Source organism: Exophiala aquamarina, assembly GCF_000709125.1.
Source record: "Exophiala aquamarina CBS 119918 chromosome Unknown aczIA-supercont1.11, whole genome shotgun sequence".
NCBI classification, from domain to species: domain Eukaryota; kingdom Fungi; phylum Ascomycota; class Eurotiomycetes; order Chaetothyriales; family Herpotrichiellaceae; genus Exophiala; species Exophiala aquamarina.
The window spans coordinates 244,867-264,812 of NW_013550577.1; the positions used below are offsets into that span (position 1 = coordinate 244,867).

At 52.0% G+C, this 19,946-nt stretch overlaps 11 protein-coding genes across 11 annotated transcripts; 6 read left to right on the forward strand and 5 right to left on the reverse strand.

Moving 5' to 3' along the window:
* Positions 1-24: 24 nt before the first annotated feature.
* Positions 25-858, forward strand: A1O9_09776 (uncharacterized protein; the record flags this gene model as incomplete). The annotated part of the gene is made up of 1 exon (XM_013401117.1): positions 25-858. The coding sequence occupies one exon, from the start codon at positions 25-27 to the stop codon at positions 856-858; it is 834 nt and encodes a 277-aa protein (XP_013256571.1).
* Positions 859-2,745: 1,887 nt separating this feature from the next.
* On the forward strand, positions 2,746-3,111 carry A1O9_09777 (uncharacterized protein; the record flags this gene model as incomplete). Its single annotated transcript, XM_013401118.1, has 1 exon — positions 2,746-3,111. One exon carries the CDS (start codon positions 2,746-2,748, stop codon positions 3,109-3,111), a length of 366 nt encoding a protein of 121 aa, XP_013256572.1.
* Positions 3,112-3,404: 293 nt separating this feature from the next.
* A1O9_09778 (uncharacterized protein) lies at positions 3,405-4,403 on the reverse strand (the record flags this gene model as incomplete). The annotated part of the gene is made up of 3 exons (XM_013401119.1): positions 3,405-4,165; positions 4,225-4,269; positions 4,328-4,403. 3 exons carry the CDS (start codon positions 4,401-4,403, stop codon positions 3,405-3,407), a joined length of 882 nt encoding a protein of 293 aa, XP_013256573.1.
* Positions 4,404-5,062: 659 nt separating this feature from the next.
* A1O9_09779 (uncharacterized protein) lies at positions 5,063-6,142 on the reverse strand (the record flags this gene model as incomplete). Its single annotated transcript, XM_013401120.1, has 1 exon — positions 5,063-6,142. One exon carries the CDS (start codon positions 6,140-6,142, stop codon positions 5,063-5,065), a length of 1,080 nt encoding a protein of 359 aa, XP_013256574.1.
* A 1,177-nt stretch (positions 6,143-7,319) lies between these two features.
* On the forward strand, positions 7,320-8,663 carry A1O9_09780 (uncharacterized protein; the record flags this gene model as incomplete). The annotated part of the gene is made up of 1 exon (XM_013401121.1): positions 7,320-8,663. The coding sequence occupies one exon, from the start codon at positions 7,320-7,322 to the stop codon at positions 8,661-8,663; it is 1,344 nt and encodes a 447-aa protein (XP_013256575.1).
* Positions 8,664-10,096: 1,433 nt separating this feature from the next.
* A1O9_09781 (uncharacterized protein) lies at positions 10,097-10,749 on the reverse strand (the record flags this gene model as incomplete). Its single annotated transcript, XM_013401122.1, has 3 exons — positions 10,097-10,525; positions 10,575-10,658; positions 10,714-10,749. The coding sequence occupies 3 exons, from the start codon at positions 10,747-10,749 to the stop codon at positions 10,097-10,099; spliced, it is 549 nt and encodes a 182-aa protein (XP_013256576.1).
* Positions 10,750-11,732: 983 nt separating this feature from the next.
* A1O9_09782 (carboxypeptidase D) lies at positions 11,733-12,608 on the forward strand (the record flags this gene model as incomplete). Its single annotated transcript, XM_013401123.1, has 4 exons — positions 11,733-12,057; positions 12,133-12,261; positions 12,322-12,440; positions 12,504-12,608. The coding sequence occupies 4 exons, from the start codon at positions 11,733-11,735 to the stop codon at positions 12,606-12,608; spliced, it is 678 nt and encodes a 225-aa protein (XP_013256577.1).
* Positions 12,609-13,723: 1,115 nt separating this feature from the next.
* Positions 13,724-14,449, reverse strand: A1O9_09783 (uncharacterized protein; the record flags this gene model as incomplete). Its single annotated transcript, XM_013401124.1, has 1 exon — positions 13,724-14,449. The coding sequence occupies one exon, from the start codon at positions 14,447-14,449 to the stop codon at positions 13,724-13,726; it is 726 nt and encodes a 241-aa protein (XP_013256578.1).
* Positions 14,450-15,180: 731 nt separating this feature from the next.
* Positions 15,181-15,942, forward strand: A1O9_09784 (xanthine phosphoribosyltransferase 1; the record flags this gene model as incomplete). Its single annotated transcript, XM_013401125.1, has 3 exons — positions 15,181-15,213; positions 15,290-15,396; positions 15,471-15,942. 3 exons carry the CDS (start codon positions 15,181-15,183, stop codon positions 15,940-15,942), a joined length of 612 nt encoding a protein of 203 aa, XP_013256579.1.
* A 174-nt stretch (positions 15,943-16,116) lies between these two features.
* A1O9_09785 (uncharacterized protein) lies at positions 16,117-16,371 on the reverse strand (the record flags this gene model as incomplete). Its single annotated transcript, XM_013401126.1, has 1 exon — positions 16,117-16,371. A coding segment is annotated over one exon (255 nt), but the record flags the coding sequence as incomplete, so codon positions are not given.
* A 669-nt stretch (positions 16,372-17,040) lies between these two features.
* Positions 17,041-19,557, forward strand: A1O9_09786 (uncharacterized protein; the record flags this gene model as incomplete). Its single annotated transcript, XM_013401127.1, has 1 exon — positions 17,041-19,557. A coding segment is annotated over one exon (2,517 nt), but the record flags the coding sequence as incomplete, so codon positions are not given.
* Positions 19,558-19,946: the final 389 nt, after the last annotated feature.

Below are 19,946 nucleotides of genomic sequence, written 5' to 3' on the forward strand. Positions count from 1 at the left end.
GCTGTCGCTCTGTTCCTACAAGTCATGGCCAGCATGAGTGCCCAAGCTCCAACCATGAGCAGTTTATTTCGAGGGAGCTGGATCTGTGCATCCTGCGCACGCCAGCAAGTCCGAACCCAGACTCGACAGATCTCTACCTCGAACTGGCGAAAACCATTTCAAACTGATGGACGAAGTCTTTCTGAACCCCAGTTCGCTACAAGGAGCCTGAGAAGAGACTTTCACAGCCAAACCGCGACCTTCCACGAACCGCCCTCCGACCGATCTCAAGAACAGGCGCTACCGTTAGGCGACTTTTACACCGACCTCCTTGCGACGCCGATCCCCAAGCAGTCACACTCGACCGTGCCACTCCCCACGTTCGTGCAATCAGGCGACCAGTCAAAGGAGGAGCGAGCGAGGAAACTCTTCGGCACAATGGAGCGGTACAGAAGCTCTGTCTCCTCAAACCCCGATGCAACCTGGCGGACAGTCAACGGGGTACCCGTGCCTCCGCGACCTGAAGAACCCGATAACTGCTGCATGAGCGGCTGTGTACATTGTGTTTGGGACGATTATCGGGACGATGTAGAGTCGTGGGCGAAACGATTGCACGACGCCCAAGCGAAGAAGCCTACCAAGAACACCACTGGTGATGCAGCCAAGATCGATCTTCCTAGGCCAGAACTTAGTGAAGCGTCAGGGAGTATGGACGATGACGGCGGTGGGAGTGAGTCGCTCTGGGCTACGCCCTCAACTTCGATCGAGGCTGATGGCGATGAGTTGTTTCAAGGTATTCCTGTTGGGTTCAGGGAATTTATGGCGACGGAGAAACGGATCAGAGATCGTAAGAAATCAAGGAAGGAGGAGGGGAGGTAGTTGTGGGATCGAATGGATCTAAATTCCGGATCACATCAAATTGCCTCGTGTCATTGATATGGTTAATGTCACCATGACGGTCCTAAGCTACAGCTTTTTTCAAAGCCCAGTCCTAGGAATCGTTGAACGTTGGGGACTGCTCCAAATGAAGACGGGGAGCCAGCGGAGAAGTGATCCTGGTCGGGCTCAACCTTGATAGACAGCTTTCGACCTAGCATTTCAGGAGGTGCTCCGGCAGCGTCGACAGTATCACACCTCACCAGTTCTTTGACTCTGGAAGCGACGACGGCCTCGAAGACTTCGACATTTGAACCAGAAAGGTGGCCTGTCTATTGGTTCCTCTACCGGAGCCCATCAGCAGCCAAAGCAAATATGACAAACACAAAATGTCCGTCGTTCGACAGCAATCGGTGCTTGGAAGCCTATGCGACTCCCGCAAGTGGCAAAGGCAAGTTGGTTACGATTTGACGATTCGGTCATCTGGGGGGATGGATATTCCCATTCTACTTTGAGGCAGCGAGGAGTTGTGGTAGACGTAGCATTAGACTATGAGGATTCGCCAGGTGTTAGCCATGGCTACACTGTCATGGGGTGCCATGTTCTAGATCCAATGCTTACTCGATATCAAGCTAGGATCACGACGACCCCGTATTCCCAACACGTGCTCTGCCAATGTTTTATATAATCCCCCCGCAATCTAGACCAGACTTGCTTACAATACCGTAATCCGGACTTACCATGATACGAAGATGTCTCCACTCTCTCCACCGCATCTGTCCGTCCATTTGCTTTGACGACGGCGGTCAAGGCAGTCATCCGTTGGTTTCACCACAAACCCAACAATCAGAGATTCATCCTTCTTTGGCTTGCACGGTATACAGACGCCCGGGGAATGTAACCCACCATTACGTCAACCAGTGCTTGAGCACGGAGGACTAACTTCGGCAGCTATCCAGTTGTGTGAACAGGCCATTTGATGGAGAACCGCGTGCAAAGGTATTAGGCCCCAGAATATATAAACACACCTCCCCCCCGTACCTGAAACTGCGATTCCTGAGAACATGAGGATTCCTTCCTCGACAAGAACAGTGACGAGGACGACAGCAGCAACTCTTGCATCTCTGGCGAGGGCGACACTGCCTCATCAATATCACCGAGGACAAGCGCTACTAATTGTCCACCATTCCTTGTTCTCTACTACATCGTGTCTGATCCCACGGCAGATAGGACTAGACGACCTGTCTCTGCCACCGCGCTCTCCATATCTACAGGCAGCGGCACAGGCGACATCACCTTCAGGGCATTCCGATAAGTTTCAAGTCAAATTCTCGAACATCACCACCACCATGATGACATCCTCAACCCCAAGCGCATCAGCATCCTGGGCATCGCCAGCATCACCCCGTCAACAAGGCCATCCACCCCCGCCGCCGACGCACGTCCTTGAGACGGCGATCCAAGTACGCGACATCGCTGCGTCGACCAAGTTCTACAAGCAGATCCTCGGCGTGAAGCCCAGTCTTGACACGGTAAGTAAATGAGTCTCGCAAGGAAGGAGGCGGGCATCCAGTCGTTCTTTTGAGTTTAGGTATTTCTCCACTTGTTCCTTCGCTCGAGCTCCGTTGATGCCGCGAGGGCACCATTGTTGGGTTTTGGACGTCTCTTCGAACAAACGAGATGGCGTCCAATTTTTGTTCTACCGTTGCGTCTTCGTGTATCCCCCATCATATCCACGTCCACGTCCACGTCCACGACCGCCTCCTCCTTCTCCACTTGCGTACAACTCTAGCTAAATCAAGGACAACACAGCCACGAATTTCGGTCTTCGCGCTTGGGCAGACGACCCTCCTCCTGTTCCAACTCGGCGCCACAGCCGACGATGGCATCATGCCCGATAGCCGCGGCGTTATCCCAGGCCACGGGCCCAGCGACGACGTCCTAGATATCCTGCTTCCCCACCGAGGCAGACAAACCAAAACAACCCCCGATGATGCAAGCAGTGACACGAACACAAACACTAACACTGACAACCTATATCCCTCCCCTATGCCCCAATCTTTCCTAAAACAACACTTCTGCCTCGCAGTGCCGACCGTCGCGGACGTCGCGGCTTGGGAAGACTGGTTCCGGGAATCCGGTGTGCGTGTCACGGGCACGGTCGACTGGCCCAAGGGTGGGAGGAGTGTGTATTTCGCGGATTTGGATGGCAATGTGGGCGAGGTCGGGAGTCGCGGCATTTGGGATCATTATTGATTTGAAGATGGTCGATCTGATTCGATATAACCGGGGCCAGTGCACAGTTCTTGGTCGCTGTGACCGCCGGATGGATATATATGATGAGCAGCGCGGGAGAGAAAACCTATAGGATTCCTGAACCTGGAATTGTTTTCAACAATACTCGTCACCTCCCTTCATAAGACTCCGATTGATCGATTGGTGGTTCTGTTGTTGTTCTATGCTGGTCTATTCTCGTCTCTTTACCCCCCCCCCCCCGGCCCGGGCTTCTCTCTCCACTGCCACAGCGTCATCCTAACCCGTATGGGTAACTAACTGCCAACCTCATTCAACACACCACCATCCAGCTTGACCACCTCACCATTAACGTACCCACACGAACTCAGAAACACAACCGCCATAGCCATTTCCTGATCCGTCCCGGCCCTCCCCGCGGGGACCTCATGGCCTTTGTCCTTGACCTTCTCATCCGGCATGCTCGTTTTATTACGGCTGTCGCTCTCCTTCATAGTCATCTCACTCGGAAAGTAGCCCGGGGCGATGGAGTTAACGCGGACGCGGGTCTTCGCGAACTCCTTGCTCATCATGCGGGCGAGGTGCGCGGTGGCCGCCTTGGCGGCGTTGTAGCTGAAGTGCGCTTGGCTGTGGCGCATGAGGCCCGACATGGAGGAGACGACGATGACGCTGGAGTTGTGCTCTCGGGGGGCCTTCTGCAGCAGAGGGAGGAACGCCACCGTGGAGAAGAACACGCTGGTCACGTTCGTGTTGTACGTCGCGTTCCACTCGTCGCTGCTCTCCTGCCACAGGTTTGCCTTCATTTCAGATGCGTCGCTCGTGTCCGGGTAGCCTTTGGGTCCTGACACCCCCGCGGCGGCGACCACGAGCGAGAGATACTTTTCCTTCGATTCGATGTCTTTGCAGAGTCGCTCCAGGTCGCTTTTGTTGGTGACGTCGCATGGTCCGACCGGGATGATGGGTCCGCTTTCTTGGCTGTCTTCGGACGTTGGGTCGTGTTTCTTGGCTGCTTGCTCGAGGACTTCTTGTCTCCGCCCCGTGATGTATACTTTGGCGCCTGGAGAGGTGTCAGCGAGCCATAGGTTATAAATCAGTCTGGTGTTGATGGTGTAGTACCATTCGCTGCTAATGCTTGAGTAGCCATTAGCCCGATTCCAGTCCCTAAAGGACGTTAGTAGGAATGCTTGGAATGCATTCATCTGTGGTTCAGTTTTCTCACCTCCGCCAGTTACGAGACACACATGGCCTTTCAACGAGAAGAGGTTCGACACGTGCAAGTCAGTTGTTGAAGCCATGTCGATTGGAGCAAGAATATGACCTAAATCAGGACAACAAAGTCGGGGCTACCAGACGTGATTACAAGGAACAGGTTCTCTTTGTATTGCTTAATCGACTTAGGATGTAGAGTCCAGTGTAGATTGAGGCTAAAAGTGATATCAAAGTCTTTGGTGAGTGGTAATTACATGACCAGTTATGACGTCACATGATTGGTGCCAGTCGAAAAGGAGCGAACCCGGCTTCTCCGTCCACCCACAGCCTCGTCCCAAGCTTCTTCACACAACTCTGCGCTCCAAGCTTATCGGGCGACCACAACTATGAGGAGGGCATAGCCGGGAATAGCTCTGCTGTATTGGCACTCCGATTTCGTCAGGGAGAACGATCCCGGCCCTTGTAAATGGGTACTGCTCAATTCCTGCTGGTTGAGATCGAAGATTGTCGATCCGAGTGAGTAAAGCTTGACATGATGTGCCTACCTACCCTTGACCTTTTGGGAGTCCTTCACCAAGGCAATGGCCAGTGGGGGTCTGATCACGTCGCCTGGCCAAGACCTCTGCCTTGAAAGAATGGGACGTGTCTCATCGCGTACTGTCCTTCAAACAGTTATTTCTCAAGTTGTGGAGCCCGAATTTCTAGACTTTTGGTATCACAGTTCGGGCTTGCTGGTGTAATTACCTCAGGTTGCTAAAGCCAAGGCAGCCATAGCGCGCACACCGGCTTCAGAGTTGTGGCCGCCGATAAACCCACTGGCATGGACAAATACAGCGCCATCTTGAACATCCTCACCGAGAAGAGCATCCAACTCAGCATCTCTAAGACCACGCCACGGCTCCGGGAGACCCTTACGATTCTCAAAGCTGGACAAACTCTTACTAACAGCCTGAATCCTCCATTTGGAGCCTGGATCTTCTTTCTCTGGGTAGATGACAAACAGAAGCTGTTGATCTGCCTGAAGATTTGCTTCCTCCTCGATATTGTAGAGATGTTCCTTCCAGGGTATTCCAGCTCGGGGTAAGACCAGCAGTTGACCAGACGGGTGATTGTTCAGACGGGAGTGAAACGCCTCCTTGACAGTCGTTCTCGCAGGCAACCAAGCCGTAGCAGCACCATGAAGTTTTCGAAGGAATGAGTGGCCCATAAGGGTTGAAGCTTGACCAAAACGATAATCCTCCTCCGCTTGTGGCTGATCTTCGGTGCTTCTTGATGGAATGCCTACAGCGAGGGGGTCATCATGATTCAGGTCGTTGACCAAACTGGCCAAAGTCACCCCACCGTCTTTGAAACGCTTCTCTACACCGGCCTGTTGGAGCTGGGCATCGTCATACTTGGAGATGCCATTGTCATTGGCGTCCACTGCCTCCACAAAGTCGTCGTAGAGTTTTTGGTAAAGGAGTTCGACATCTGGGTGATCCAGAGGGAGGTTGGTATGTTGTGCGATAATGGCCTTGCCAAAGTGCATATAGACAAGCCCAGCAGAGGACAGTTTGGTCTGGTGATCGGGAAAGGTGGAGTTGAAGGTCCGTTGGTGGTGATCATAACGGTTTTTGTTAGCGTCGTATTCACCTCCAACATCGACAACGGTGTGACAAGAGTCCAGTAAGGCTGGGTCACGAGTTCTGACGAGGGTGGCAGAGGCGTAGTCGGGTAGAAGTCTTAGCATGTAGACTGCTAGGGCCTCGTCAGCATGAAAGTGGCCATTATGGGTGCCGATGATGAGAGGATCGGGCTTGATCCGCTTCGCAGTTGTCTGTGCCATTCTAACAAGAGTGCGAAACATAAACTGGGAGGGGAGATGGGTTAGAAGAGAGAAGGGAGCAACAAATCCAAAAATTTGGCTGGTGAATTGGAGTAAGAAGAAAGGCGCATGGAGATGTTCGGACGAGAGCCGCAGCCAAGACCGGGGGCGGACTGGAACATTATTGATCCGGGCGCCGCTAAAGCTGGCTTCAAGTTGGCAAGAACACCCACGACTCCACGAACGACTGTTCCTTCCCTCTGACTATGATGGCACTACGCGTAGCTCGACACGTGAGGGCGGTCGTGTCTACAAAATAACTACGTATACCAGGAAAGCAAGGGTGTATGTGCAATCCTCCTCGCTGGACCCACGACCTTTGGCTCGCTGCTGCTAGCATCCGTACCGAATTGACCATACTGGATTCAGACATGGCTGATGAACAAACTGTGGCTCTAGATCGCACCTAGAGTAGAACTCTCATTCTGCATGCGAGCTGTTCAGGTCTTGCGGTGAAGAGAAGGAGGCAAATCCCAAATCCCACACGAGATACATAACTCGAATTGAGGCGTCCCTTTAAATATCCCAGTCGCATCCTGTTTCTTGCCCGTCACCAACCACCAACCTACCATTCATCCCTGCGAGTACTCCGTACTGTTCGTTTCCTTGGCAGAGATAGTCACTGGTGAACTTTTTGCCCCTTGCCCTGCCTCTCTGCCTCTCTGCCTCTCTGCCTCTGCCTGTCCCTAGTTACTGCCTGGCCTTGCTTTGCCATTGTTGCACGACACACGACACGCGACACGCTGCATCATCATAGACGCAGACACACACTACTGCTCTTCCTCCGCCTTCAAAGTCCCATCCTCTCTATTCCTTCATCCAAATTTTACCGGAACCCTCTCTTTTCCACACCTGACGGCGCCCTCCTCCGTCTTCCCCTTTCGCCCATTCCGAATGATTTGACATGTGAAAGTCCCTCCATGTCCTTTTGCCAATCTCAACCGTGCACATTCCATCCCACCAACTCCATCACATTCTAAGGTCCCATCTCGAAATTCCAAGACTGCGCTGCAAACCAATTTAGTGCCTATGAACCTATGAATGACCTGCATACGACCCTCATTCTCACAACCCTCAGCCTGCACGTCGCCTGCATATCTCTCGGGCGCTTCGGTTCACCGCTGCACCCACCGACCGAATGTTCTTCTTTCGCGCCGTCTCCTCCCTGGTGTTCCTGACCCTCATTATCTTATTGATACCCCTTACCTTCGACATCGGCGGTCGCGACGCTGGCCTGGCCTACTCGCTATCCATCGCCACCTTTTATTTCTTCCTCTCAATTCTGCGCATATCCACCCCCGATCGCTCAAACTTTAGAAGAGGCATAATCAATCTGTTGCGCGGTCTACAATGGATTCTACTTCCTAGTCTATGCATCTGGGCTCTGGGAAGGTTCTCCATTGACGCTGAAAGTAGTGGAGGCTGGGTTGAAAGAACCTTTAAGACCAAGAAAGACTTCTTCCCCGCCAACAGAAACACGCGCGATGCCATATTTGGCCCCGAAGGTCTGGTCGAGAATGCGACCATTGGAGGTTGGCATCTCCTTCTACGCTGGTCCTCTCCAATCTTCCAGCTACTAGAGGGTTTCTGCAGTCTGCTGGTGATTCAGGCTTTGGGCCAACTCTCCAGATGGCTAGTCAATCGAAGTGAATGGAGTGACGCCTGGTTACTTGTTCTCCTGGTTTCTGCCGCTGGTGTTGTATCCAGCTCGGTCTACTTTCTCTGGCGAGTTCTCCAGTTTCCAGACATTTCCAACTTGGATTCCACTCTGATCGGTATCGCAATCGCCTCTGCCATCTTCCTCTGCGCCTATGGCGTCGTCTCAGGCCGCGGAACTGCAGTCGAGTCGTCCCTTCTCTTCGCCTACATTGTTCTGTGCATCTACCAAATCTTTACCGATTACAAACCCAACGACAACTCCACCGCAGATATGGCCACATCCGCTCCTGATTTCCCTCCCTTCCCACCCATTATCATGTCCTCATACACCGCCATAATGTACGCCCTTTCCACCCTTCCAGGAGCCTTGGTCGACGCTTTTGACTTCACCGCTGCAGCATTCAAAGCTGTAACGCCGTCTGTTCTCATTTCACTTGGCTATCGTCTCTTCGTCTTCTATGCTTCTACTCGCATCATTCCCGCCATCAACGAAAGTGGCGCACGAGGCCTCAGCATGGAGCCCTCTCTAGAAGATTCCAACGCAGGCAACCAATTTCTGGCGTTTCTCTCTTGGTTCTCCCCGAGCATTCTCATCGCCGTCTACACGAGTCTTCTTATGCAACATTTCGCCACCACCATCGGAGGCTATACTCCCGGTCTGACCGAATCCATTGGGGCTTGGTGGAGTGGGAACGGCCAGCCAGGCATGAACGGCAATCTTTGGAAATGGGTCAACTTGGTCGGAACCATGGGCCTTTATGCTATCGAGCTGTGGCTGGGGAAGGAAGATGACATTGACGGGGGCCATTGGAAAGTGGATTGATATCTTCTCTCGAAATGGTAGACACAGTCTTTTCTCCTGCTTCGCCAGGTTTCCACCAGATGTGGCCTTTCGGGAATGGTTCACCATTCCTCTACTGGGCTTCCTCCCACAAATCGCGGAAGAGGTTGAAATAACGCATCGAGGTGACTGGAGAGGCTAACACTAGGATCTTGACCAGCTCAAAAGAGCGTGGGAAAGTCCATCTGTTGGCCAATTATGTGTCAAGCCGCAGGGAGAATTTGCCCACGGTGGACAGGAGGCCCTCAACGCCAAATTCGAAAAGATGGGCTGGAGTCTTATCACTCCTACAAATGGGATGCGAAAGGCACGGTTTCACCAGAGAACGGAAACTGGCGCTACTCCAGAGCACTGACGGAATTATTCACGGCATTGATCGAAAGGAGATCGTGAGACACCGGACTTTTGAGGGCATGAAGAAATGAGCGTGACTGACAGCCTCACTGTGAACTGTACACTGGTTGTATTGGCGAACCCGATATCCCGCGGAGGACGAAACACACCAGAGAAAAGCGACGCAGTGCGATTTCCTCGCCAAAGAAAAAAAAACATAACAGACTGCGAAATCGGATCAAAGGGAAAGGGAAGGGAGAGGAGGCAACTCGTGATGAGAAGGGAAACATCAACAACAATTCGAACAATGGAAGCAATTACCGAGCCCAGGCCACCGTACAAGAGCGCTGGAACTTCAGTTCGGCTAGGTCGGGCGGGGCCAATGATTCTTACAGTCGCTCTCGAGAGTGGGTTCGGGAAGGAAGAATGAAGTTTTTCGTCAACAGAGTCTAGGTTCTTCAGCAAGGAGCACTGACAGCCGTAGTCTTATGTGACGTTCGCGGGAAGCGGCTGTTAGAGGGGAAAGTGGTGGTTAGAACAAGGCTGTCATCATCATTGAAAGATTGGGAACCCGATGCGTGATAGTAGTACTCTAGGTAGCACATAGTCAGAAAGAAACCCCCTCCCCCAATCCTATCCCGTCCCATCCCACGTCTCCATGTGTGCATCCTTCCTTGCTCGACTTCTGGTCATTCTGTCATCTTTCCCCTTCCCCACTTTGGGGCTTGGTTTTCGACTTTAAATAGCCAATTGCAGGCCGGTGAGCAGCATCCTTGGAACTCCAGGTGCTTTTGATATCAGTCACAGCTTCGCATGTCCATTAGTGATCTGCATCAGAAGACGTTTTTTTTGAAGTTGTTTCTTATTTAAACATTTGCTTCGAAGCAACCGGGTATCGCTCATCGAAGAGCACACATCCTGATCTCATGGGTCGCTCCAGATCATAGTCGACCGAGTTCGGAAAGGGCAACTGACATCAATAAATCAAGCCGAAAATCGTAGACCGACTCCTGCATGATCAATGTACACACTCGCAGTCTTCTGAACAGGTAATTCAGTGTCTGAATGAGCTGCTCCGGTCATCATCTTCGAATAGGTATTCCTGCTTGGGTGGCTGGTGGACTGACACTTCCCTCCAGGCTAGCATGTCCATCATTGGAGACTTCACCGTGGCCATCTCGTTCATGCATGCTTGCACTTCTTGCTAGAAAGCTGCTTTCCTTGATTGGGCTTCGGCTTGTGGCTCCTGACCACCCACCACCTGGGATGCCGTTGATGCTTCCACGATGGAGACCCGCTGTTGACTGAGCCTCTGGGGAAGTTCCAAGACTAGGATTGGATCCAGGCAGACCGACGTTCGACTCGGTTCGCGAGATTTGGTGCATAAGAGGGCTCATGTGGGGGATTTCTTCAGCCTTGGGATGTTCGGTGCCGATGGCAGTGACACCTGTATCGGAGGCTTTGCCGGCTTTGGAAAGGGCATAATCGCCCGAATCGAAGTATTTACGCTCCTATAATACATGTCAGAATGACAGATAGATCAAGTTAGGGTCGTATTACCTTCAGCTTGTTCTGCAATAGATCTTTCTTGTTGGGCAGCTTTCCATATAGTCGAAAGAGACGCTGCTCGTCTGCAGACATTTTCTAGATGAGATCAGTCCCATGGTGCCAGTCCGTGTGGATAGTAGACGAGACATACGCTGACATCAATCTTGTTCTTCTGATGTGGATTCATCTTTGAGGATTCTGTTCTTCTTCACGCTAGACTCTTCTCTGGATGAGGGGAACCGCGACCAGGGAAACCCCCTGCCGATCGCTGGCTCAGGAAAGGCCGGAGGATGCAAACACACAGAGGTATCCCGTTCGTATAATACAGCCGAGGCAGCGTCGAGTAAGCAGGACTTTGAGGATTGCAGGACAACCAAGGAGGTGTATGATCGTGTGGACGGAAGAGGGATGTTGGTTGTTAGAGGAGGAGGGGTGGTAGTGATGGTCGAACAATGGCCCGAGCGCTTGTTTATCCTCAAGGATAGAAAAAAGTTCTCGAGTTGGTCTGTAGGAAAGAGTTTCCGGGTCGTGATTACCGTAGAAGATGAAGGAAGACGGATTGGACAGGATGGGCTTGGTTTTAATTCGGGTCTGTTTGTAGTACTCCGTATGGATGGATTAGTGCCAGGTGAGGAAGACAAGGGAAGGGCGCTGCCAGTGTTCGAAGATCGAAAGTGGGGTTCGTTGGATTGGAAGGGGAATCATTCCTGGGGAAAGAATAGGGAAAGGCGCCGTTTAGTTCACCAGTTGTCTGCGCCGACGAAAGCTCGGGGAGCTGGGATGCAGGGAGAGTTTGTGATGTCCAACAGGGTTGAGGGATGATGGGTGGAAGGAGGTCGAAGGCCGTGAGACGATCGGGTCTGAGAGTCAGGACTCAGTACTACTGCCCGCTGCGGATTCAAGCTGATTGACTGGCGGAAGGCGGATGAGGAAGATGGCACTTGGGAAGGGACGAGGGGGGCCATTCAGCTAGTTACAGGACTAGTCCTGATGCGGATGAAATTTCAGTCACGTGAGATGTTCGTCATAACTCGGCTAAATATGCTGGTCTCCGCTTACGGTTTCCCCCTCAACAACCTCAGCCAAATCCTGGTTATTTTTTCCCAAGCCTTGGATACCCTCGTAGGCAACAGGCAGCAGGATCAATCACCACAGGGACGGTAGGTAGCCATGGCCAATGCAGGGTACATCTTTGTGGTCGAGCACCTCGACCTGGAACTGGGTCCCTGGTCCGCCTTGGAATATAGGACCATTGCCCAGGAGTCCAAAGATGCTGGATGCAGGTTTATCCTGTCGTCCGTCCCCGACTCCCTATTGAGATCGAAAGATATACAAGCTCTGCGTGATGCTGGAGCAGAAGGCAGGAACGATAGTGTCGAGACGTACTTTGCCGACCGCAAGGACCGGATTTGCCTCCTAGACCCAGCCGCCAAACAGGAACTCACCCCATCTGATGCCAATCACTTTGATGTCTTCCTATTCGGCGGTATCTTAGGTAAGGCGGAGCCATCCAGTTGGCAAGAATCTTGTTTCAAAATTTCATGTTTTGGGTTTGACCATTGGCCATCAGGTGACGACCCTCCAAGGGACCGCACAAGCGAGTTGAGGAAGAAAGGCTTCACTGGACGACGACTGGGTCCCAAGCAGATGACCACTGATACCGCTGTCCGGGTGACGCGGATGGTTGTGCTCGATAAAGGTTGGTGCCCCTGTCACCTCCTATGACCGGGTTCTCTTTTTGCTGAAGACCAGATGTCAGTCCCACTCGATAAGATTCCATACGTCGACTATCCAGAATTGAAACTGAATGAACATGAGACGACGGAAATGCCGTTTCGCTATGTGACGAACAATACTGGGAAGCCGATAATGCCTGAGGTTGGTGCCGCACCACTTCTGTGAGAAGGATCTATATGCACAGTTCACTAATTCTCCAACAAGGGTATGATTGATTTGATCAGGTCCGATGCTGATAAAGCTTTCGAGGACCTCGAGTTCGTGGATGAAGTCAATGGCATAGAAAACCTGACAATTAACAAAACCTGACCTCAGCCAATAATGCAACTAACATATCACCAAGAACAGCAAGGCTCTGTGCTAACCGCAGCGAATATCCTGCAAGTCCGCCTCAGAGACCAGACAAAGGAAAAGGGCCAAAATAAAGGAAGGCTCATTAGTTGCTACAAAAGCTGAAAGGCATGATCAGCAGCTAAATCAGGCGTAGCCACCAAGCTTTCCCAACAGCACTCGAATTAATGTCCACCTATGTCGGCGCGCCTGTCTGACCCGCGCCCGGCTATGTCAGGCAAGCCCCCTTCACCTTCCAAAGCTTGGACTTGAGTGGGAACGCTGCAGAATCCGGCATCGCTTGCTGGCCATTCCGTTATGCTGGAAGCACAGCGACTGGAGTGAGTATTACGGGGATCAAGCCTGGCTCCAGAGTCGCCCGATGGTATGCTACGAAGGATTGCGGGGTAAAAAAGACTTATAATGGATTAGATTGGAATGAATCGGTCTTATGTCTAGCATTGGGAGATGCTGTGATTAGATCATTTGGAAGCTTTGTCAAGTCCACGTACAACCTTTTCGTTCGTCGGCTCATAAATCATCATAGACCTCTGATCCAGCTTTTCTCGAGAGTTATCGTCCAAAATTGACTCCATCTCCCAAAATGACTCGAACTTTGAAATCCATTCCACCCCCATATCATTAGCCGGCAGACGCCTGAAGCGAACGTCTATTTCAATTTGGATTATCCAATTTCACCCCACTAAGGGTATTCGCCCATCATTCGAGTTCAAAGGCGCGCCTCAGTGCAACATCATACGCCTCAGGAACATAGGCATACTCCTTGGCGAGGGCATCAGCGATGTCGGAAAAGGCCTCTAAGCCCAGCCTCCTCGCAAAGAGCCAAACATAATCGAGAACCAACGAACGTCAAACTCTTCGGGATCGAGCCTGGCCCACCACGCGGGCATGGAGTTTGCCGTGCGTTTCCAGAGCCCGTATTCGTGCTCGACGTGCACGCCGACAGCGCACACCCACAGTAAGTCCCGAACACCGCGGGCATGAATGTCGACGGTCTCGAGCTCGAACCCGAGCTTGCGCACGCATCGCAGCAGCATCAGGTGGTGGATCTGGCCGCTCGGGACCCAGTGCTGTCACTTGACCATCGGGGTCTCAAGCCCGTAGCTGAGAAAAATCTGCAGCGCCAGACATAGACACATGTCTATGTTGGCGAAGCGGACAGGGACCGGAATCGACATCGTACTCTGGTGCGGTACCACAGCTTCGCACGCTTCTGTGGTATCCGCCCAGTAGTTCCCAACACAGCTCCGGATCGCCATCCGCCAGGAATGCGCCCATTGCATAGCAGCAAGGAAATCGTCTTCGCGTATTGTTTTGCTGGAGGACTTGTGGAATTCCTTCACGGCCACTACCTCGCGAAGGTTGGCGAAGAAATCTGGGATAGGACTGTCGCTTCGGTTCGATGACGTGTTTGAGTTCTCGAGTAGCCTCGAAGGCGAATGGTGCTCCTCGAGGGAGTTGTTCTGCATGAACCATGGACCAGGATCCCAGTAAGATGGATCAACATCCGTCCTTGTTCCTATGTTGGCGGCAACTCGGACTATCAAAAAGCTAATCGGGCTTCTCAACATCCAAGGAATATTCTGACATTCGCCTATCAGGCCAATGATCACGGCAAGGGCCCTTCTGTGTCGTCCAGCCGCATCCCGATTGCCTATATTTCCGCTGAAGTTAGCGTCTGCACTGTCTGGAGTGCACAGATCAGATTTAGTAGGTCGCTCTCGCGGTTCAAAGATGCAACTATCGGGCGAAGAGCACGCACAGATCTTAAGACATGCTGAGACACCTTGTAGTGGCATTCATCCTTTTCGTGGGGGGGTAGCATTGACATGACAGACCAGCTGTAGGCTAGCATTGAATGCTGCATTGATGGGTGCGAGACGAAAGCCTTGTAGATGCCCTTATGTGCGGATGACACAGGTCTTGGTCCTCGAATTCTCCATTGCAACGGGCCATACTGTCAGCAAGGTGAAAGGACGGATATATACGAGAACACCATAAGTCCATGAAGTTACTGGAACTGGAATACCATCGAAAGGGTCTGCATTTCCTGCTAGATAGAAGGAGAGGCGGCGGCGCTCCTCAATTGAGTGTCCATAGGGCGCCAGAAAATGTCAGTCAGGTGCCGCCCAGCGAACCTGTCACCTCAGCTATTGTCCTATTATACTCCGCAACGTCGTTCTTTTTACCGTTATTGAACCGAGTTAGAGCCGAGTGTCTGGTTAGTGTCACGCAATAACTATCGAATGGGTCGATGTGAATATTCACGGTACGAGATAGCCTCATCAGTACCGAGTACATTTCTTCTACGGCTGCGCATACGGCATTTCTTGACTCATTAGGCCAATGCGGGGTTGCCATCCTATCGCTATGCTTGGCCGAAATGCCTCGTTGCGAACTTTTTTGGCGCGAACCACTCATTTTATGAACAAAAGTGACTTTGTCTGAAGGCCCATGAATCATCTTGCATTTAGCACCTCTGCTCGTCGCTTGGTATTACTCTTGGCTCGGAACAGGTCCTACCGTCATCATGGTCGAAAAAGTATACGTGACCTACAATGAGGTAAGTCGCAGGTTTCTCCACCTTTGCGATTTCTTTGCATGACTCTCGTCGAATACTAATACTTGCCGCGGGACAGATTCATAAATTATGCCAGACCTCGGCCCCTAGAATACTTCAAGACTTCCAGCCAAACTTGATGATCGCAATTGGTGGAGGCGGATATGTCCCTGCGCGAATCCTGAGGTAGGACCCTACAGACGAGTAGAGGACTCGAGCCTTGTTGCGTCTCGAGTAGGCTGAGCAGATAATGTACACAGATCATTTCTCAAGCAACCAGGCGCCCCCAACATCCCTATTCAGGCCATTGGTCTCTCCCTCTACGAGCAACTCTCTGGCTCAGATCCGGTTGAAGCACCAGGTACAAAGGTCACCAGGACACAATGGCTCGATCTTTCTTCACTCGAAATGTCGAATCTGATTGGCAAGAACGTTCTCATTGTTGATGAGGTGGATGACACTCGTACAACTCTCGAGTATGCCGTCAAGGAATTGGAAAAGGATGTTGAAATAGCCAGACAACAACAGGGCAGGCAAGAAAAGACGAAATTCTCCATATTCGTTTTGCACAACAAAGACAAGGAAAAGAAAGGACGGCTGCCAGTTGACATGGTCAATGAGAATCGATATTTGGCGGCAGTCACTGTGCCTGATGTCTGGATCTGCTATCCTTGGGAGGCCACAGATATTGATGAGCATGACCAGCTTGCGGCCCAGCACAGCGCCGTATAGTCCTCTTTTTATCGTCACGGACTTTGTCCGTCCAAGGTTTGGTTAGAATAGAACAAGCGAGATTTGGACGGATTCGATAGACCTTACGTCCATATACATCCAAAACGGCTGGTCCCTGGGGAGTAGGGGACCATAAACTAGCACAGCTCCTTTTCTTTCAGGTCCAGTCCTGGCTCAGTCCCAGCGCACCTTTCTCTTGTCCAAATCCTTTCGTGCCTGTTCCAACTGTACAGTGATTTCCGTGTATGCCTCCTTGGTATCATTGAACTGTAGGACGCCGAGGCCAAGTCGTCCCAAAAGGTATGCTCCCAAAGCGATCAGCGCCCAAAATGGGAGCACGGGGATGATCTCAACTTGTATCTTGGTCGGAAGAATAGAAGGAATTGGTGAAGAATCTGTCAAGAGAGGAAGAACAAGCAAGAGGTAGGCCTATCATTCAGAGGTTAGCTTCAGGATAGCAGAATTATTCCAAGGTAGTTGGCCTATTCCATACCGAGGTGACCAACAATGCAAAGGAAATGGTTTGAGCCGCGCGCGTCATGTTTGTAGGCTAATCTCGTCAATAGAACTGATGCTGGTGATATAAGGCAATTTGGCGATGAATGCTTGGGTCTGTGGGCTTTCGGCGCGTTAGGTGGTAGACGGCTGGACAATACAAACCATATTCGACACCATCATGTTCAAAAGGACAGCCAGGAGATATTCCAAATGCGCTTCGAGAATAAATACTCCTCTTGAATCTTGGCATGGCGTACGGTGGACTGAAGCCTGGGAATCTCACTCAGCCTTGTCATCAAGACATCAGACGGAGTGTGGGGTTCCTCCCTCGCATTCAGTTTCACAGAACCCTTTATTCCTAGATCCAACAATGTCTTCAGTGTCCTTCTCTAGTGTTGCCTGGCAGGCACCGGAGCTCGTTGCTGATGTCTAATGATCCATGACGAGGCGTTTCCAATTGAAAAGTTGCACTTGGCCCAGGCATCCACCATTAACAATCTGCATAAAGTGGCATCTGCTGCAACCACGGCTGCCAAATTTTATGAGACACATCTGAACCACCATACTCTCATTTCGCCCTGCCCAGGCTTTTCCGAGGGAGAAAACATGGCTTCACTCACACCCAATCAGGCATGTATGAAGCTGGCTAATGAACTGATTGTGTACCCTCCTTCCCCAAAGGATTGGGATTTACGTGGCGCATATGACGATTTGCTCTCGAAGATTCAGGCTGCTAGCAGGAGTCCCAACAGTCCATCCAGCGGTATAACTGCTGCAACGAAGGCTTTGACAACCTATTTTGCACGTGTAGTGCACCGTCAATCGAGCCATGGCTCCAAAATTTGCACGCTTCTCGCAAACACCACTCGCGAAGTACCCTTTTGGAGACCGCTTTTTGGGCTCCAGTTCCGCCCAGATGTGGAGCAAAACAGACTACAGATTGCGGGTGACGCTCATCCTCGACTCGAGTCCGAAAGCCCTGACTGTGTACTTGAGGTCGCTAGACGAGTCTTGACAAATCCTTGGAATGAGCCGTCAAGCCAGCTATTTCGATCTGCACTTCGATTGATCGCGAATTGTTGCGCAGACAACAATTTGAACCGCAGCGTCATCGTTCGTCGTGGCGGAGTGGAATTGATGATGCACCTTGCGAGATGGGCAAGAGAGTGCGATCTCTTACTTCCCACTCTGTTCAACGTCTGCCTCGACTTCGACGAACCTGCTGTTGACGACCACGGAGAGCCCTGGAAACCGTTGGACCAGATGAGAGCAGAGCCAGATTCCGAACCTGATCCTATCGTCAACGCAGCCGAGCAGAGACTGGGTATGTGTTGGCCGCCCAGTGAGAGAACGAGCTCGGTTGAGACCCTTCTCGACCTTTCTGACCATGCAGACGGCTGCTTTTCCACCCTTGCAGATCTGATTGAAATGGCTAGCCGTGTATCCCTTTACGGAATTCAGAATCTTGTTGGCTTACTAGATGGGACTGAAACCGACGACAATGTCGAAGCCAGCACCATCGGTCTCATCGACGCTCTGCTTACCCAAGGAAGCAAACTTACGCAAAAGGACCCAGAATGTTGTGCGCCGATCTGCCAGGCGGTAATGAATGTATTCTCGCAAAGGCCCACCCGCAAAGGCCTCATCAACGTCAAAAATGCACTCTGGCAATTCATCCACTTACCCTACCTCCCTGCCGGCCCCGACGAAGAAATTACCGAGAGCTTGCATCCCTACAAAAACGTGATTCTAAAGCTTGTTTATGAAGTCTCTTCATTAGAAGCATACGGGAACAAATTTAACGCCGACACGAAATTAATTCAGGATTGCTGTGCCCTCCTCTCAAAAGGGGTCCCGAAACCCGGACATTCTCCAAGTCGTCGGCCTGTCTTGCAAGCATCTGACCAGACCAAGAGTCTAAAGGCACACCCATACCCATCGGCACTTGTCCTGCTGTCGAATTCAATTATATCCACAGATCGAGCTGCGCGCGTACTAAAAACCCATCCCCGCTTAGCATCTCACTTAGCGAGGCTCATTGCGACGGTGCCTGTTTCTGAACATGAAATATTACATCCAGCGATTGATCTTGCGACCAGACTTGCCTTATGTCGTGAGGGCCAAGAGCAACTATATGACGCAGGTATATTGTGTGCAGTGGACAAACTCCTCCAACCAACCAGCGAGGCCAACGCAGCCGGCATTGAGGTTCAGCGTGAAACGATTAGTCTGATTAGGCTGGTGATCAAGGGATACGCCGAGTTCCTCCAGGGTTTGACAGCAATCGACAGCCTCGAGTCATACATCGAGCCAGACTCAAATATCAACGACGACGACGACGACGACGACGACGACGACGAGGCAAACCCCGTACAAAATGTGGGACAGGTCCGCCCAATGACGAGGATTTTCCACCTCTTCTACCGCACAACAGATGCAGCCACGAAGATGGCAATCGGCCGCCTCGTCATCGAGATCCTGCGGACTGCTGCAGCGTCCACGACCCCGGGAGACAGCACAAGTGCGCAGCAGCAGCCCTCTTCTGCGGCGAATGCCGACGACACAAGGGCTCGAGGACAGTCGGCTCTCGAGTCGCGCCTTAAGGTGATCTTGGAGCACTTCTCCTCCCCGTTATCACCACCACGGCAACCGCAGCCGCAACCAGAGAAGTCCACCTCCACCTCTAAGCTCTCCCCAAACCCCGCCCTCCCCATCGCACACATCATAACCCAGACGGCAAGCCAGACTCAAACCCAGCCCGGAGCGGCCGCACAAGAAGCAGAAGCATGGTTCGGACTGGGCCTCCTATCGTCATTTCCAACCTTCCACGGCTGCATCCTACGCGCTCTGGCAGCGGACAACCAGCGGCTCCTGACGCGCCTGAAGGACATTGTAGCGGAGCACGGCGTGGGTACTGCCGCATTGTCGGTATCTAATCTGTTGATCACTGATCCCGAACCCGAACCCGAATCAGAGAACTCGGTTGGCGTCAGCTCAGGGCCGGCCCCGCATCGGCAGCAGCAGCAACAGCAGGACGCACGGTACGCGAATGTGAAGGTGCTGGTCGTCAGGATGATTCAGTCACAGCCACAGCCACAGCCACAGCCACAGCCACAGCCACAGCCACAGCCAGAGCCAGAGCCACTGGGATCCATACCCACACCTCAGCAACTAGCACGGAACGCCAGTAGTTCCGACGATGAAGACCTTCAAGCCGTGCAGGATTCTTTAGAGGCTGTTGCGGCGGAGTTGGGCGTTGATTGGGTGCTGGTGTAAAGCTTCGCAAAAGAGCGGGGATAGTATCTAAGTCAAGGCGAATTGTGCAAGAGATTGGATTGCATGGCATAGCATGGATTGCTATTCATTTAGGCATCGAGGCTATTTCCATCAAAAGGTGGATCAGGTAGTCTTGTTGACCGTCCGATTTTCGGCATTTTGATGTTTCATTCTGTGAAACGAACGTTAGGATGAAGACCCGAAGGAGGGATTGGAGAAAGGGGATGGCT